The sequence below is a fragment of the Ctenopharyngodon idella genome, chromosome 9 (assembly GCF_019924925.1).
Source record: "Ctenopharyngodon idella isolate HZGC_01 chromosome 9, HZGC01, whole genome shotgun sequence".
Lineage (NCBI taxonomy): Eukaryota > Metazoa > Chordata > Actinopteri > Cypriniformes > Xenocyprididae > Ctenopharyngodon > Ctenopharyngodon idella.
Window position 1 is genome coordinate 18,733,595 of NC_067228.1, and position 17,671 is coordinate 18,751,265.

At 37.7% G+C, this 17,671-nt stretch overlaps 1 protein-coding gene across 3 annotated transcripts in view; it reads right to left on the reverse strand.

Moving 5' to 3' along the window:
• plcl1 (phospholipase C like 1) overlaps positions 1–16,344 on the reverse strand; it is a 75,837-nt gene extending 59,493 nt beyond the window's left edge. For 2 of the 3 annotated variants that reach the window (XM_051905416.1, XM_051905415.1), the window contains exon 1: positions 15,594–16,344. In XM_051905416.1, the coding sequence (XP_051761376.1) occupies positions 15,594–15,767 (174 nt within the window). In that variant the 5' untranslated portion in view covers positions 15,768–16,344. The remainder of the gene's footprint in view (positions 1–15,593) is intronic. The other variant, XM_051905417.1, reaches the window with a different exon arrangement.
• Between the last annotated feature and the right edge of the window lie 1,327 nt (positions 16,345–17,671).

The following is a 17,671-nucleotide window of genomic DNA, read 5'->3' on the forward strand; positions in this document are numbered from 1 at the left end:
CCACAGCACCAAATAGATCTCTTTACACTACTAAAACACCAATTAGTTTAATTAGTCCCTGTTTGTATTTGAATGCAGGCCCAGGGCTGTTTTTGTTTCGCTGCATGTTTGCGGTGTACGGGCATGTGTACATCGCTGTGTTTTGGCCTGCAGCTCAGAGTCTGTTATAGAAGGGAGGGTGTCATCTGTACATACTGTACAGAAAAACTAAACTAAAACTAAATTCATCCAAAAAAAATAAATATTTAAATACTTGGCTGCCCTTTGACTTCGCTAAAAGAACTTTACATTGCACTCTGCCTCAGAAAGGCTGCAAACATCTTAAAGGACCTTCCCACTCTGGACATCACTTGTTTTTACTGCTGCCCTCTGGTAAAAAATTCAGGTCCATCACATCACGGACCAATAGACTCAAGAACAGCTTCTACCCCAACCCCCTATACAGGAGCCGAACACTGCCAGGTACACACACACACACACACACACACACACACATACATAAACTGAAGGAACGCATCATTATAATCTGGCATTTTGACCTGTCCTTTGAAATTGACGGGGTTCATGTTAAGCCTTCTTCATCTTGGTGTCTTATTTGACTCATCTTTACTCCTCTACTGCATGATCTTCACTATATACCTGTGGCATCACGTATTCACTTTAAGATATTACTTCTAACATTTAAGGCATTAAATGGCCTTGCGCCTCCATATCTGTCTGACCTACTCTACTCCTGCTCTCCTGCCCGGTCCCTCAGATCATCTGAGCTTGGTCTTTTGTCCATTCCTCGTCTTTGGCTGTCCACTGTAGGTGGTAGGTCATTTAGTGTTAATGCTCCTAAATTATGGAATTCGCTACCCCTTACACTTCACAATATATCATCCTTGCCTACCTTTAAGACTCAGCTGAAAACATATCTTTTCAATATGTATTTTGGATAATGTGGCTACATGTGGCCTTATGTGTTTGTATTGTGTATGTGGATGTGCAAATGTATTGTATGGCACTATGTGAAGCGACCTTGAGCTATGGAAAGGCGCTATATAAATAAAACGTCTTCTATTTTATACCTCAACCCCACAGTTAATACAATCTGTATACCTCAGTGTATGTCTGCTCAGTATACCGTGTGTTTACATTCTATACTGCTTAGTATATGTTTACATTCTGTTGCACTTATTACTTTCCCTGTTTAGTTTTCACATTTTTTATCCGATTTTTGCATTCACTAATGTTAAATGGTCGTGCGGAGTAAAAAATGTTTTTAAAAAAAATATTACAAAGTACTCACACGAATAATTTGAAGTCATAAAAGCTGCATGTGTAATAAATATAATAATGTAGTTAATGAAAATGGTCACTTTCCAAAATTTCAAGTCAACTATTATATTATATTATATTATATTATTAACTTTCTAATTAACAGCCATTAATTATACAAATGTGACCCGTGCTGGCAAAATGAGTCGGAAAGCGCACAGACTAATTTCGAGCTATAGGCAAAACAAGTGAAAAATATCAATTTTGGTCGAAATTGAGTTTTTCACAAAAAAAAAAAAAAAAAAAAAAAAAAAAAAAAATCAGTTCATTTAGCCCTCGTCTAGAGATCCCAATGCTCCAAATAGCAATTAAACATTTAAAAGTATCTTTATTTGTACGTTTTCTGAGAGGAGTACCTTTCCTTTGGTCATGAAAAATGCCGTTTTTCTCTGCTTGCTTTTTGACAGCTGGCGTTTCCCCTCAGCACAAGTTTGGTATCGTTGTAAAACGCAGCATTCAAACTTTGTGAACATTCATAGCGAATTCTCAATGGCATGATTCTGAACCAATGAAATGTGATTTTTAAACTCATGCTGATGTAAACAAAATGATCTTACTCGCACTGACTGACAGATCCGAAGCGTGCGCACAAAGACGCCTCATACAGCGCACGAACCCAATATACATACACAGAATTACGGCATTTCAAAAAATCTGTCTTGGCAAGTATTATCTGTTATGTCTTAAGTGAACATTTGGGGAAAAACATCTGATGTGTAACATTATATTAGAATTAGATCCGTGTGGTACAGGTAACAAAAAAGTTGAATATATATATATATATATATATATATATATATATTTTTTTTTTTTTTTTTTTTTTTTTCCTATAGATATGGGTTTTGACTTGGTTTGTGCCAAATTTGGTGGTATTACCAGGGATTTTAAGGTATGGTTGCTAGGTGATTTTGTTTGGGAACCTTCAGAAAACTTTAACTTGAATTTTCTCAAAATTGACTTTGCTGACTCTAGTGACTTCAAACAAGTGTATCTCAGTATTTTTTTTTTTTTTTTGTCTGATTGCAACAAATCATACATCATTTTGAATGCTTTTTAATGGAGAATGTGAGAACAACACATGAGAATAACTCATTTTTGTAAATTTGCTCATTGCGACTCATTTTGCCAGGACAGGTCACAAATTCAGATTGCTATTTGGACAATGTGCTTTATATGGTATGTTTTTCATATGGTAAAAAAAGATATAAAAATGCCCCTGAAAAATCAATTCTAGGGTGAAATTATGGCAAATAGGGCATTTTTTTTTTTTAGCTTAATAAAAAAGGTAACACTTTACAATAATGTCTCATTCGTTAACATTAGTTTCTGCATTGAGATGGAGTTTCATATGTTAAATGCTGTTCTAACAAAATTACAAGAGTGAAACTGTTTATCCAGAACTGGGGGATTTAACCCAGATTTGGTCGAGTTCAATGAAATGATCAAGATCTAAAGAGCCCAGAGGGAAAGGTTATGCTCAAAACAACTGTCACAGATTCACTCAAAGTATAATATTTATCACTGAATAAAATAAATATCAAGCTATATTGTAAACAAACATTTATGGATATAAGCAATATCAGATGACAGACTGATCTCATGTCCTCAATAACAATATCAACACTCAAAATACAAAGCCATCTATGTGCTAAACAGACAAAGAGGTAGATGGATGGGACAGAAAAAGAACTTAAATATATATCCAGTAGTATGCGGTTATTCATAAAAGGTTAAAAGTCTGATTTTAAATGGTCGCTTTTATTAATGATGTAAAACTGTCTGCCTCAATCATCCGTCTTTCTCCATCGCTCACTAGTTTATCTGATAAATCTCTGCCTGTCTGCCTGCCTGATCCTTTCTGCCATGTCTGTTTTGGTTTCATCCTGTTTGGCTACGTCCCTCCCTGAAAACAACTACAGGGATCAGATAAATCAGAGTGAGAGATGGCAAAACGGAGGCCGAAAGAGAGAGATAAGCCTGTGTTCTTGGCAGTGGTGATTTGTAACGTGTCGAACTGCAGTTCTCATAGGAGTGTTCTTGGACAGCAGGGAGCATGCAGAGATGAAGATAAGGCAATAGAGACAGAGAGACGGAGAGACGGATAAGGCTAAAAATGGCAATATTTCCTATTTTTTACTATGGAAACTGCCCAACCTGCCTCTTTTAAGAGTCAAAGATCACAGGGTCACTGGCACTTTAAATCCTGGTGCGGCACAGAAAATGCCTACTTTGTGACCTTCAAGCATCAGTGATAGAGAAGAAGAGATGTGAAAGTGAACGAATGAATCTCAGCCAAAAGAATAAATTATAGGAAAATGAGGGGAGAACAACTGCCTGACGACTAAAAACTGCCAATTGAAAGGTTCAACCAAAATCAGACATGCATGAGGATAGTGGCATTATGGGTAATCAAATGTAATAGGCAACAAAGTTTTGCTTTGGATACAAGAACAGATCTGTAACAGGGTTCGGTTTGAGGTTTTGAACTGGAAGAGTCAGGAAAGACATGGAAAGAATTAGAGACCAAAAAGATACATATAATGTTTGTGATTACAACACACTTTCAGAATTCAAGCATAAGTGGATGCACTTTTGTCTTCCCAAATTTTCCATCTGTTTCACAGTCTTTTATTTATTTTGCCAGTTCCCCCAGCTAAGACAATGGCTAGCTTTACATGTACAAAATGAAGCAAAACAAAACACAAATTTCACATTTAACAAATTTTAACCAACAACCTAATACTTCCATCTGCTCAACTTAAAGGCCACAATACAATCACAGCAAAGTTCTTTTTTGTTCTTCGTTTAGGAGTAAAAAGAAGCTCAAAATACTGTTAGTGAACATCCCGACACCCTCCACACTGCTGAGAGCGCTCTCTTTCCTCTCAATAACAAAATAAACAATGAAAATTGACATGCGGTGAGAAAACAGAAGTTAAGAAAGCATCCGGTAATAGTGATGTGGTTGTTTGCACAAGCGCTGAAATTCGACACTCCACTCAAGTAAAGTCACATTTATTTATATAGCACTTTATACAATAGAATGCTTTAAACCAAACCGCTTTACAATATTAAACATTCACTCGCAGACATCTGACCTTGACGGGCTCAACAGAGGAAATGAACCGGAGAAGATTTCCACATCAAAGAGGGCAGAACCGGCCCTCTTGAAATTACATCACACCAATTTGTTCTTTGATTTCGCCTTATAGTATATCGGGGCCTTAAAGGCACAGTATGTAAGTTTTACCCCTAGAGGTCGATAAACCTTCAAACAGACAAGTAAATAACAGTGATATTTAATTAATTTAGATATCATGTTAATACTACACATAATAATATCGTAAATAATCCAGGACCAGTAACTTTCTAGTTGACACCCCAGCATAAGTAGGTGGCATTTCACTTTAACGGTGGTTGCCACCTGTCATAAAACAAAATAGAAGAAGAGGCAGCATGTAGATACAACTGCCACACAAAATCATGTAGGAAGAGATGACAAATAAAAACAAGACACCCTACCCACACTCTACCCACACCTGAGAAAAGTCGCCAGTGTAGAGACAATTTTTTTGGTTTAATATAGAGATCATGATTCTCCCATGATTCTGAATAGACAACTAAACAAAATAACATGTAATTTACTACAGATTCTGACAAAATGTTAATTGCTGCAGTCCATTAAAACATTTAATTAATATTTATTTAAAAAATTAAAAAAAATGGTTTGAATGAATGATTCAATGACTCACACATAAAGACTTGTTTCATTATGAGATTTTTGAATGAATCTCTTAAATGATTCAATGACAAATACATTTTTAATAGTCACTTGTCATCACCTACTGGTTTAATGATGTAATTGAAACAATCATTTGAAACGTGAAGTTACGTGCAAAAAGTGATTTTGATCACTACCGTAGACATCAGTGTTTATATCCAAACTATAAACTTTTATCCCAGTACTACTGTGATATTTTGAGTTATTGTAAAAGAGAAATAATAATACTGTGTGGTTGAAAAGACTGTTTGTGAAGCTGTTTCATACCTATACATGACAACTGCTCTCTCTGGCTCAGCAGCAGCACCAACACAGATCTGGTTTAATAGACATAGACGAATTGTAGCCATTTAAGAATAAGATCGCATGGGTGTTGGAACTGAGATTGTGATCTTTTAACGATTGATCGTGCAGCTCTAAAATGTAGGATTTTTTGGGATTCTGTTAAAAAAAAAAAAACAGGGTCTTCTCCCTTCACTCATATTTTGTGTGCTTCATTGGTCAAAAAGAGAAAGCACAAAATAAAAGTTAAAAGGTTAATTTGACTGATAGCATTTTTTCTAAATTTCTGTAGATCCCTTAGATTATCAAAAAATAAACCCAAACAGGGTGAACAGGAATTTCCTTTTTTTGTAATGAGTGTCAGAGCGTCAGCTCTGCTTATTTGTGTCCCAACGCTAATTTGCACTGCTCTTCTTAGATTGCGCTGGTCATTATGTAAATGATTTTGACTGCGTCTGTGTTCTTTAATTTGCGCGTCAGTAGTAGATCACGCACAAAAGTTGCCACTCCCATTGCCGCATTTGTGGAATTGCGCTCTCACGCTAATTTGCCCCGTTTAGTAAATCTGAGCCTTGATGTCTCCCTCTGGTTGTCCACATTTTCCTCTCGTTTCCCCTTTCACTGCTGCTCAGAGACACTGAGTAGATGAGGAGACGATTAGAAATGTAATCCTGTTACAGAAACTGTGCTCAGGAATCACCTCTCATAACATGCATCTACTGTACGTTAACACACTCTCTCAACTGTCAAAGGACCAAAAGCTGCTTTTATCTGTGGAAGGAGGAATGAAAATAAGAATTTAAAGTAGGAAATTAGTGCTTGCGCATGGAGAATCTCTCTGTCTGTTGTTATTCACAGGAAGAGGACAGAGTTTTTGATGGAGTGCATATGGGTGAAACTTTGCGGAACTCTTAAGTGTTCCTTGTAATTCTTCCAAAAGTGAAATATCACATTCCCACAGAGACACACGCCAGGCCGTGCTTAAAAGAGGAACAAGAATATGAGTGCATGTTGGGTAGACCTCATCTGACACAGTTGTGACCACACCCCAGACTACAAAACCGCTTTCTGCATGTCAATGAACACTGAGGTGGATTCTGTCAGGCCCATCGGTTGCCATGGTAGCCCAACTGCACACCAGTGATTTCCATGGCAAGATGGAGTGAAATCATAGCAATTCAGAATCCAAGATCACATTCTTGCTGGCCTGCCCTTTATATTCTTGGACACACTTGCTGAAAGACTGTGGCAAGCATGAATTTCACTATAAAGCACTTGTAATAGAAGTCTATGGGCCAAGACATAGCATGTCACAAATACACACCGTTTCAAAAGTATAGACAGACACATGTGCATTGTTACTGAATACAATTTTTTATCTCCAGGCAAGACCATGTAAAGCTTATAAATCCTGCAACTTTCACAATTGTACAAGCAGAATATTCTATACACTATAAAGACAATAATACTACTCTTCAAACGTTTTGGGGTCAGCAACATTTCTTTTTAATTAAAACTTGCATTGAAATAATCTGAACTGACAGTAAAGACATTTCTAATGTTATGAAATATTTCCATTTAAAAAAAAAAAATTAAAAAAAAAACCTGCATCACAGTTTCCACAAAAATATTAAGCAGCACAACTGTTTTCAACATTGATAACAAGAAATGTTTCTTGAGCACCAATTCAGCATATAACACCATGTCCTAACCAGACATGACTTGATGCCGTGAGGCATGATCAGAGTTAAAGGGATAGTTCACCCAAAAATGAAAATTATCCCATGATTTACTCACCCTCAAGCCATCCAAGGTGTATATGACTATCTTCTTTCAAATGAATACAATCAGAGATATATTTAAAAATATCCTTAGTCCTGAAAGGTTCATAATGGCTGTGAATGGGGGGCCGTGTTTTGAAGTAAAAAATAATGCATCCATCCATAAAAAAAATAAATAAAAAAAAAAAAAAAGTAATCCATACGACTCCAGTGGGTTAATGAATGCCTTCTGAAGTGAAGCGATGCGTTTTTGTAAGTGTTAAATCATTTCTTATTTCTTGGGCTTCACTTTTTGACTTTCTTTGTGTCTTGGGATTTTTCCATTGTGCACATCACGTACCTACCTAGACAAAACAAGAAGTAGTAATCTTTGGACACACTGACACTCTCACACGCAACCAGAAGTTGAAGACACACACACACACACACATTTATGCACATACATTTCTTTTGTTGTTATTATATTTCTTAAAAAGCCATACATGGTAAGGTTTGATTCTTAAGTCGTATGATTGGATGCTCAAGCCATCCTGGAGATTGTTGTTTGACCTATGTCTATAAATATGACCCTTCTTCCTGAATAAATCTGAGAATGCTTTGTACCACACTTGATCTGTGTCTGCCTGTTCATTCTCCCAAGATCTCGCACTGCTGCTGCCACACATCACAGGGGTTGAGGCGCCTGTTTCTAAACTGATGACTAAGACTACAAATATTCTATCTATGATTGAGATTTTAATCTAACAGTAAGAAAAATAACCATATTTAAAACTTTATAAACTCAAATAACTAGTTTCCGGCAGACAACCGTACGCTGAATGCTGTAACCTTTGGCCTGACGCGCAACGTAATGACGAACTTGGTGGCACAGAGGATAGAGCAAAACAAATCACCGGTCACGGATTATAAATCTAAAACAATAATTTTTAAAGAGAAATTTCAGAGGATTTCGATATAAGAGAAGAGGAGCTTAAATATGTTGCACAGCCCTATTTGTTTGAACTGCAAGAAGCGTCTAAGCCGGCGTCTCAACTACATGTGAACATGCAAGTCTATGCTGTGATAATCTTTGTGTCATACATCGCGTAAGAGGATTACTTATTTGGCGCAAGTCGACTTGCGCATTCTGTGTGCGTTCATCCACCGGAAGTTAGTTATTTGATTTTATAAAGTTTTAAATGTGGTTATTTTTCTTACAAAAACGCATCGCTTTGCTTCAGAAGGCCTTTACTAACCCCCTGGAGTCATATGGATTACTTTTTTTATGGATGGATGCATTATTTTTTACTTCAAAATGCAGCACCCCATTCATAACCATTATAAACCTTGGAGGACTAAGGATATTTTTAAATATATCTCTGATTGTGTTCATTTGAAAGAAGATAGTCATATACGCCTAGGATGGCTTGAAGGTGAATAAACATGGGATAATTTTCATTTTTGGGTGAACTATCCCTTTAATCAGAGTTTTTGTCCTAACCAGCTGCAACAGCGGTACGCGATGATTCTATTTTAGAAACGGTTTCTATTTCTGCAACATTGCGACTGGAACAACAACAAAGTATGACAATGATAATCTCAAGTACTGTTTATGTGCTTTATTTAATGTTAAAAGCGTCCAACGTGAGTTTGAATATAATTTTGCGTGACCTTTATAGCCATACTGAAATTGACAATGAGTAATCCACCTCAGATCTAGAAAATAAATTAAAGGAAATAAAGGCATAAAGTTAAGGCTGCTCTGTGCCTGCACAAAATTCTGTGTAAAGACACAATGCAGCATAAAAGCCAGACTAAATTATGCCTGTTCTGACCTACCTAAGCCCCTTGTATAACAATATGCAGTTAAAATTTCTGTGTAAATGCATTTATGCCACCTCTGAGCAGCATTAAACAGTCAAAAACACCAAATTGCCACTTCAGAAGCGCTTCTGTGCCACCTTTGCAGTGTAAATTTGCCATAAGAAAGTTCAAACTGTCAACTCCATGTGAACATGCAAGTCTATGCTGTGACAAAGATTGTTTCAGTCACTCAGTACACATTTTTAATAACGTTTTTAATATGTGTAATATTTATGAATTTGATTATGTTTCGTTGCAAGTGCACTTGCAGAGAGACGCCATCCACACATTCTTCGTGTTGCATGTGATTTTTGATAGATTTTGTCACATCTCGTAGTTGTGTTGCATCTGGTGTGGACAGACAACTGTTGCTGTTAGGACACACAGTTAGAATGATTCCTGAAGGATCACGTGGCACTAACGAAGACTGGAGTAACGGCTGATGAAAATTCAACTTTTGACATGCCATGAAAAAATTACATTTTAAAATATATTGAAATAGAAAACATTTATTTAAAACTGTATAGTATTTCTCAAGATTACTGTTTTACTGTGTTTTTATCAAATAAATGCAACCTGGATGAGCTTAGGACTCTTTCAAAAACAAAAAAAACAAAAAACAAAAATCATACTGAACCCAAACTTATGAAAGGTAATGTATACTAATGGCTGTTTGAAAACTATGACTTTAATGAGATTAGTGGTCATCATTACAGGAAAAAAAAAGCTGTATTTTTTTTCTGAATTCTAATGTCAAAACTCTTTCACGAAAAAAACACTGAACATTTGATGAGCATGTCATCTAGCACGCTGAGAACATTTGTCTCTAGGGTCTCAGTCAGTCTTCTCAGACTCTTGCTTGTGCCCTGTGCGCCAGGCCCAAGGAGGGCTGGGAAACTTCTATGACAAACTGCAGGCTGGAATAACAGTAAATTTCACCCTGACAGGGTAAGAACGTCATCCAAGATGTGCATACACAACAATGTATAGAACCTGAACAGATATACTTGTCCTTTTCGAGTCACTTCATCCCTCATTTGTTCACCATGCATCACGAAAGACAGCGTGTTTGTAAGCATATCTCAGTGTTAGCCCCAAACATCAAACATCCCCCCATAGCCAAAGATCACTTCCCTGTGGGCTGTGGTTGACCAGGGGAGAAGTTCTAATTCGGCTGCTCTCAGTTGAACGCCCACAAGCCGAGCTCCACCCTGATGTAAAATGTGCACTACTGATGAAATGTACCAGCCATCCATTTCAACACCCCTCCTTCTCAGTCAGCTTGCTCATATTTTCATGCTATCATACGATCTTTTGTACTGTACTTCCTGTCTAAGCCTAAGCACGCATGGTTTTCCCTTGTCGCTGCTGTTCAGAATCACGCTCTGACGTTTATAGTATACTTCTGCCTTCCTCCATCCCCTTTTTGAACATTGCTAGTATTGTGATGGGAATGTACAGTAAAGTACAGTGCAGATCGCAGATGTACTTCTGAGATAGGTGATCATAAGTAAAAGTGTGCACCAGACAAGCTCAAAATCAGCTGTGGGTTGGGTATTACTAAACAGGAAGTTATAAACAGCTAGTTCCTTCAGTTATCACACTCCTTCACCTCAGAACTTCTCTCTATTTCTTTCTGTATCATCTGCTGACTTCTTTCTTTGCATTCCAGCCATCTCCACACCAAGGAGTGATGATAACCGTAAAATGCATGATCAAATGCTGAAACAACAACCAAGGGCAGCTAGTTTAAAAATTGGGGTAATTATGTTTTGAACTTCACAAAAGTCTTCAGCTTTTGGCAGTTTGTCTAAAAAGTTTGGCATTAGTTTGTCTTTTCTTCACAAGCCTCGACTCGCACAGAGTGGCCAAACAAGGCACTTTCTGTCCATTTTTCACCTGGCACTGTAAAGCAAGGAGGTGTTTAAAAAAAAAAAAAAAAAAAAAAAACAGAAAGTTAATGAGACAGGGTCTTCAGGATGCAGGCACCTGAGGTACTGCTAGGAAACAGAGCCAAGTTCACAAAAATACGCACAAGAAAAGGGCTGTGAAATGTCAAAATTTGCATCCTCTTATAAAAGAATGTGTATACTTTCCAACTGACACGCAGACAGGGATAAAACACCTTTAGTGGTCACCATACCCATCTAGTTTTCCTCATAGATTTGGATCACAAACCAACTTATGTGATACAGACACATAAAAACACACACTACACCGCATGATCACAAGAGAGATCCCAGTGACTTAAATGAGTGCTTGTGTCAGATAGGAAGGATAACATCATTCAGTGGATTGTGGCACCAGTATCTGAGTGACACTAGAGGACAGAGGGCCCAGTTTCCCTTCAGGACACTGTCAAACTCACATACACAGGCCTACTTAAACACAAAGTCAGTCACACATTGTCATAGCAGCTACATTGTCATTGCTCTTGATCAGCAGCCAGCGATGCTTTTTAAACAATCACTGTCCAGAACAGCGCAACACTGCAGAACAAAGTTTACTGTGATCAAAAAGCATGTCAAATTACTAAATTGGTAAACAACAATGAATAATGGATCCTAGGATGGGGCCTGAAGGTTTCTTCACAGCAAGACTTTTTCAAAGTGTTTAATATCATTAGCTTTTGGTCAATTCTGACTAGTTCAATGACTAGTTCATTCTTCAAAACCTCTCCTTTTGTGTTATACGGAAGACAGTCATTCCGTTTTGGAACAACATGACGGGAAGTGATGTCATTTTTCATTTTTGGTTGAACCATTCTTTAATGAGTGAGAAATCTTGTTTGTGTTTGCCTGTGAGGGGAGAGAAAAACATGGGGGTAAGGGAGTAAAAAGTGGGACAGAGATTAGCAGAAAATGGCAAAGCAGAACAAAAAGGAAATGAGAGAGAATCATGAATTACAGCAAATACGGTGAAATGTGAGGTAGAGATTGTATGGAAGACTGTAATGGATACACAATCCTAAGCTGTGGTCAGACAGCATTGATTAAATGGAAAGTGCTCATGAGGCTGAGAAAACAAGCAAGGTGTTCCCCAGGGCTCTGTACTTGAGCTTCCCCAAGTTTGTTTTTCTGCTCAACTGTCAAAACTCACTAAAGCTTCACTCTCAAATTTGCAGAGTGGTTTCCTATTTCCTCAATCACACCAAAAGTAACTGAGTAACTGTACTTCATTACTATACTTAAAGGTGCAATATGTAAGAATTTTGCAGTAAAATGCCCAAAAACCACTAGGCCAGTGTTATATATTTTGTTCACCTGTCAAATTTACTCACAATATCCCAAATGTTTACAACTATTTGTAAATCGTGAGAAAATTGCAATTTTAACCAAGGCTCCGGGACGTGTGAGGAGTCGCCTGTCAATTGCGTCATACCCGCGTTACCCTCGGTTTCCGGTTTTATTTTGTAGAAACCATGGAAACAACAAAGACGCTTTAATATTTACATGTTTTAATAGACAAGGGAACAACTGTTTTGATATATTTGTAGACAGAAAACTAATTATTGTTATATAGCTCAACACATTTAGTCTTATTGTTTAAATCTAATTTTCTTGATTTTTAGCGAGTACCATGCTTTACCATGCCTCAGAGAAAAACACTATTTTGGCAAGTGGCTAACATAGCATAATCAGATGCAGCTTTATTTTTAGTAACAGTGATTCTGACTAGTTCAATGACTAGTTCATTCTTCAAATAAAAGTAAATGTATGTTTTTGAAGGGACAATTAAATTGGACTTATATCGAGTCAAATTTGGAAATTGGACACAGTACTACTCACAGCACACTCCTACTTAACACTTCTTCCATTGTCCACACACAAAGAAATGCATGTAGGCCTCTTTTTTCTTTTATTCAAGCATGAGAGCAGGTCAAAAACAGCAGGTTAACAAGTGGCTATTATCTCCAGAGCACCACACTAAAACACATATATATCAAAATTAATCTGGGAAACTTTGTCAATTAGTTACATCACAAGTTGCGTCACAAATCAATTAGTTGTTGCTATCATCTCAGTCAAGTGCATGGAGGCATGGGGGGGAGGTTAAGTCATTGCCTGCTCAGGTTCAATTCCATTTTGCTTATTACGCTGATGCGCGCTCTTGCGCATGCACTATTGCACGGGGCGAGCTCTGTAGATATCAGGCAAGCAACAAGTTCTCGAGTCGGTATTAAATAGGTGTAAGCTACAACTTCTGCATCCATTTAAAAAACAATGATGGCTCTGGACATTGTCTTGGAGGGCTGCGTACTTTGGCGGAAGACAGGGAACATTACTCACATTCTGGATTTGAAACAAACTGAACCAAGAACCCGGGCTGGGATGAGTCACATGAACGCTGCCCCCTCTCTCTGCTCTATCAACAGTGCCTGTCACTGACATCATCAGCTTCTTTGCCATCTGTCAATTACCCTGTGCCACTTCCTGCTCACTGAACTAAGACAGCCTATTCGAGACCTGAAATTCTTTACTGGTTCTATGGTTCCATGAAGAGCCTTTAATATCCATAGAAACTTTTTATTACACAAAAGGAAAAAAAGGTTCTTTAAATTTTTAAAATGTGCCTCACACTAAGAAAAAAAATGTTCTTTTAAGAACTATTTACTGAAAGTTTCTCTGAGGAACCAAAAATGGTTCTTCTATGGCACTGCTGTGTCAAGAGTGTTCTGAACTTGGCTATGGGCAGCACTCAAATACAAATTACAGTTTTGTGTGAGGTACAGTGGCAGTGGCACCAGCTACTGCTGGAGGCCCTACTGTCTAACAGGAAATGACATCACAAATATGAAAATGCCACAGATAAAGTCGCAAAAGTTGCAAATATGACCACAAAAACAATGTGCAGTTAACATTTTGTGTCACAACGTGGCAACAGTCACTCGCAAGTGCCGTTTTTTTTAAATAAATGTTACGTATGCCTCATAGCTGGAGGCCCCTCAGTCAGTCACTGGCCCCGTTGGCTTGCTTCATAATCCTTCTACCTAATCATGCTGAAGATAATTGGCTGACCTTCACTGCGAAGCACTGATAGAGAGTCATTGCTGCATTACTCCATAACACTGGATCAATGATTATCTAAAGCATTAGTAAACCCAAGACCCTAAGGGCATTTGTGTGCTTCAAACATGTCTGGCTGTTGATATGACCTCTTGACATGTCATTTTCTTCAGGAATCCTTGTAAATGCTGAGAAAGTTCTTACACAGTAAATATGGGTATAGGTGTCCACTTTCATGTGCCGCTTTTTAGTCGTTGTCTGGTTTATTCTTGCAAAACTGGAATTGTTTCAGGTCAACCGTAAGGTCACAATGGGCTTGCAGTTTACATACTGTAACAACCATTATATGAAAAACGGCCTCTGGCACGTTTCGTTTCACTGCTTGTGTGTTAAAGGGGACAAAAATGCTTCCATCCAAGAAAAGCAGACCAAATGTCCATGGTTATTTTACTTAATGATTAGTGATCTAGTGACTTGCAAAACCGTACCTGCACTGAAAAGCCCAATGTTTTTGACCCTATGTGGATAATAGACAAATAAAGGTCATTAAAATCTGTTAATGTCCATACTATAAGAACATCAACTCAACAAAATGGCAATATCACAATTACTCTAAAGGCATAACAGCATTTCTCTTGTAATTCAATTCCTACTGTCATGTGATTTCACAGGTGAGGATGTGTGAATTCAGCAAGAAACTCCTGTGAGTTTTAAATATCAAGTTAAAGGTTCAACTTCAAGGATTCAAGGCACAACAGAAAGATCTGTAATGCGACCAGTAGGCTCTGAGTTATTTTTACGGATAAACTTAACATAATTTCCATTCATAAGGGATGCTAATAATCAGAATTCTGGGATGAATCTACAACAATAGTTATAAACCAGGTTGCAAAATGGGTCACAGGTCTGTTCTGTGTCACAGACAGCAAGAAAAAACAAAATAGCAAAAAAATTAAATGTGTTAAACCATTTAATTCAAAGTTACCATTGCAAAATACAGAGCGTAATTTCTTCTTCTAAAAGGGACCAGAAAATGTTAATATCAAATGTTGTACATTCAATCAAACTCTATTTTGCCAGAAATTACTTTGTTTTTACCCAAAGATGACTAAATGTCAACATGGACAGGTTGAATAGCATGCCCTCGTCCTCAAAACGTAATATTAAAACATTTTAATGTTTGATTTTAAGAACATTTTTGTTTACTTTTACAAAAGACAGTTTTGGTAGCGAGTTGGGTTAATGTGACGTCAGGGTCCTGAAGCAAAACCTGTTGAGAATCACTGGGCTGCACAATGTACTCTAGGCTGGTAACTAAATGGTTGTAGGTTCGAACCCCACAGGTTTCAACATTGCGTCCATGATCACAAACCCTTAAACGTAACTCCACAAGAACTGAACCTGACATAACTTGTTTGAACTGCAAGGATACGTACGGACTGTTGTTTACATGCTGAGGGTTAATCACTTCACTCTATCCCACAATCTGAATTCTTGTTAAATTTCATTTGAAAAGACATGATCGAGTACGATCCACAGTACCAAACTCTTGACAACTCATAGGCGTGTTTCTGCTATTACCTTAATGATGCTGCTCCTCCTCGGTGCCATTTTCACTGACTCCAGGAGAGCCGCCTCATCGCGCTCCACCAGCGGCACGCTGACTCCACTCCGCCGGCCTGATCGAATCGCTCTCGGTGGGATGAAGTCCGGAGCTCCATCTCCGCACACCCCGTCCTCGTAAGACTCCGACATCTCCAGTATTAGTTGGTTAGGAAATCAATATAATTTTACTCTGATAAAGGTACACGTATTTGGACCCAAGAACGTCCACATCCAACTCTCGATATGCGTCTTTGGGTATCTCCAGTAGTCCAATTTAACTTAATTGCGCAGACTGTACGGCAGGTTGAGAATGGATCTCGTTCCTTGAGCCCATCCTAAAGCAACTTTTGCCAGTCAAATACCTCGAAGCAAAAATTATATGTATAACAAATGGCTCATGAATCATCCTCTTGCGCAACAGGACACAAGCATCACCGAGCAACAAGTTAAAAAGTACCTAACTTCTCTTATTGATCCAGTGTGCGTCAAATAATCTGAATCTGACACGTGCAAAAAAATGCACATTTGTTAACAGATATGCAGGAGAGCGGAGGGATTGCGGGTCACCAAATACTAACGGGCATCAAAACAACCCCAAATGTGCGCGTTCTGTGTCAGCATGATGGAAAAGAAACGCCGGAGTAATGGTTGTGGATGTTGATCGCCTCATCTCACTGTGTGTTGTTTGGTTAGTCGAGAATGAGGAACGCCACTGACACTGGAACAACCTCTTAGATCCGCTAAACCCACCCCTCGCGTCCGTAAGCTCGTGATTGACTGGTGTCGTGACCAATCAGACACTCTCAATTTTCCACAAACTCTAATCGGTCATCTTTCAAAGAGGAGGAGCCATGCGTATGAGCTTCAGGAATGTTACTCATTTGAGTTTACCAGATGTTTAGGAGAAAAGAAACTTGGGGTATTCCTTTCCCGAAGTATTTGGGGGTAGAATAATGGGGATAGTCCGATAATATTGACAATCTGTGTTGTGTATCAAAATATACGTGTTTTCCGAGGCAGCGTTCCAAATATCACACTTCTTCACTTACTATTTTTCAGTCATTGAATTGTTGTTTGATATTTGAATTTAAAATGAAAGATTTGAAGAAGTTCAGCACACCTTGAGTTTCTAATTTTGTGACACTTGCTCTCATGTGAGAAAAACATATAAGAACAAATTTTCCCAAAATGATTGCAATGCTTGCAACACACAACAAAATGACAAATACTTTAAAATTAAAATATAAAAATAAAAACAAATGTAAAATATTAATTAAAAGTGTAATAGTATCTCAATGATACTAAAATAATACTGCTGAGCAGACACATGAAAAACAACATAAAATAATAATGTACATGTAAAGTAAGTTACATAAAATGCATTATTCATAAGCAAAATTTTGTAATTCCAATGTTTTCTAGTAGGCTAATTTAATGATGTTTATTCTTCATAAATATTAATAAGCTAAAATAAAACTTCACTTCATAAAAATGTTTATTTTTTTCTTATGTATAAAGAACTTTTCTATGATGAATTTGTAATTTATTATATAATCGTTCTCTAAAATCAAGTATTCTGGTGGTCCCTGAGTCGGTAAACATTAAAGTGAGATTTTATTACTTCTCAATGACTGTCCCTGACAAAATGAGTGTCTTTCAAATGCCTTTATAGTAGATATTAATATTCTTCATTATTAGACATTGCCTATTTGTTAAAAATAGACAGCAGAACCACACTGAGATGCGGCCTTTAACACTTAAATGATGAATGTAATCCTAAATGATATCTGGACTCCCCTCTATGTGCCTGATGTGTGTGTAGAACTCATGACAAAAGTGTGTGAATATGGTTCGTAAAACTCGCACAGAAATGCAGAGTAAAAGAACATTGTGAAACCCTTATGACGAGCCAACTGAAGTACCAGGCGAATGAGAGGTTGCTCGAGATCCAAGCCCTCTGTGAAAAGTAGACAGAACCCGAGGGTCATTAACACAGGGCTAAAAACTCTAACACCTCTCTGCAGCTTTTCCCCTAGCGTCAGGTTGCCATGGTT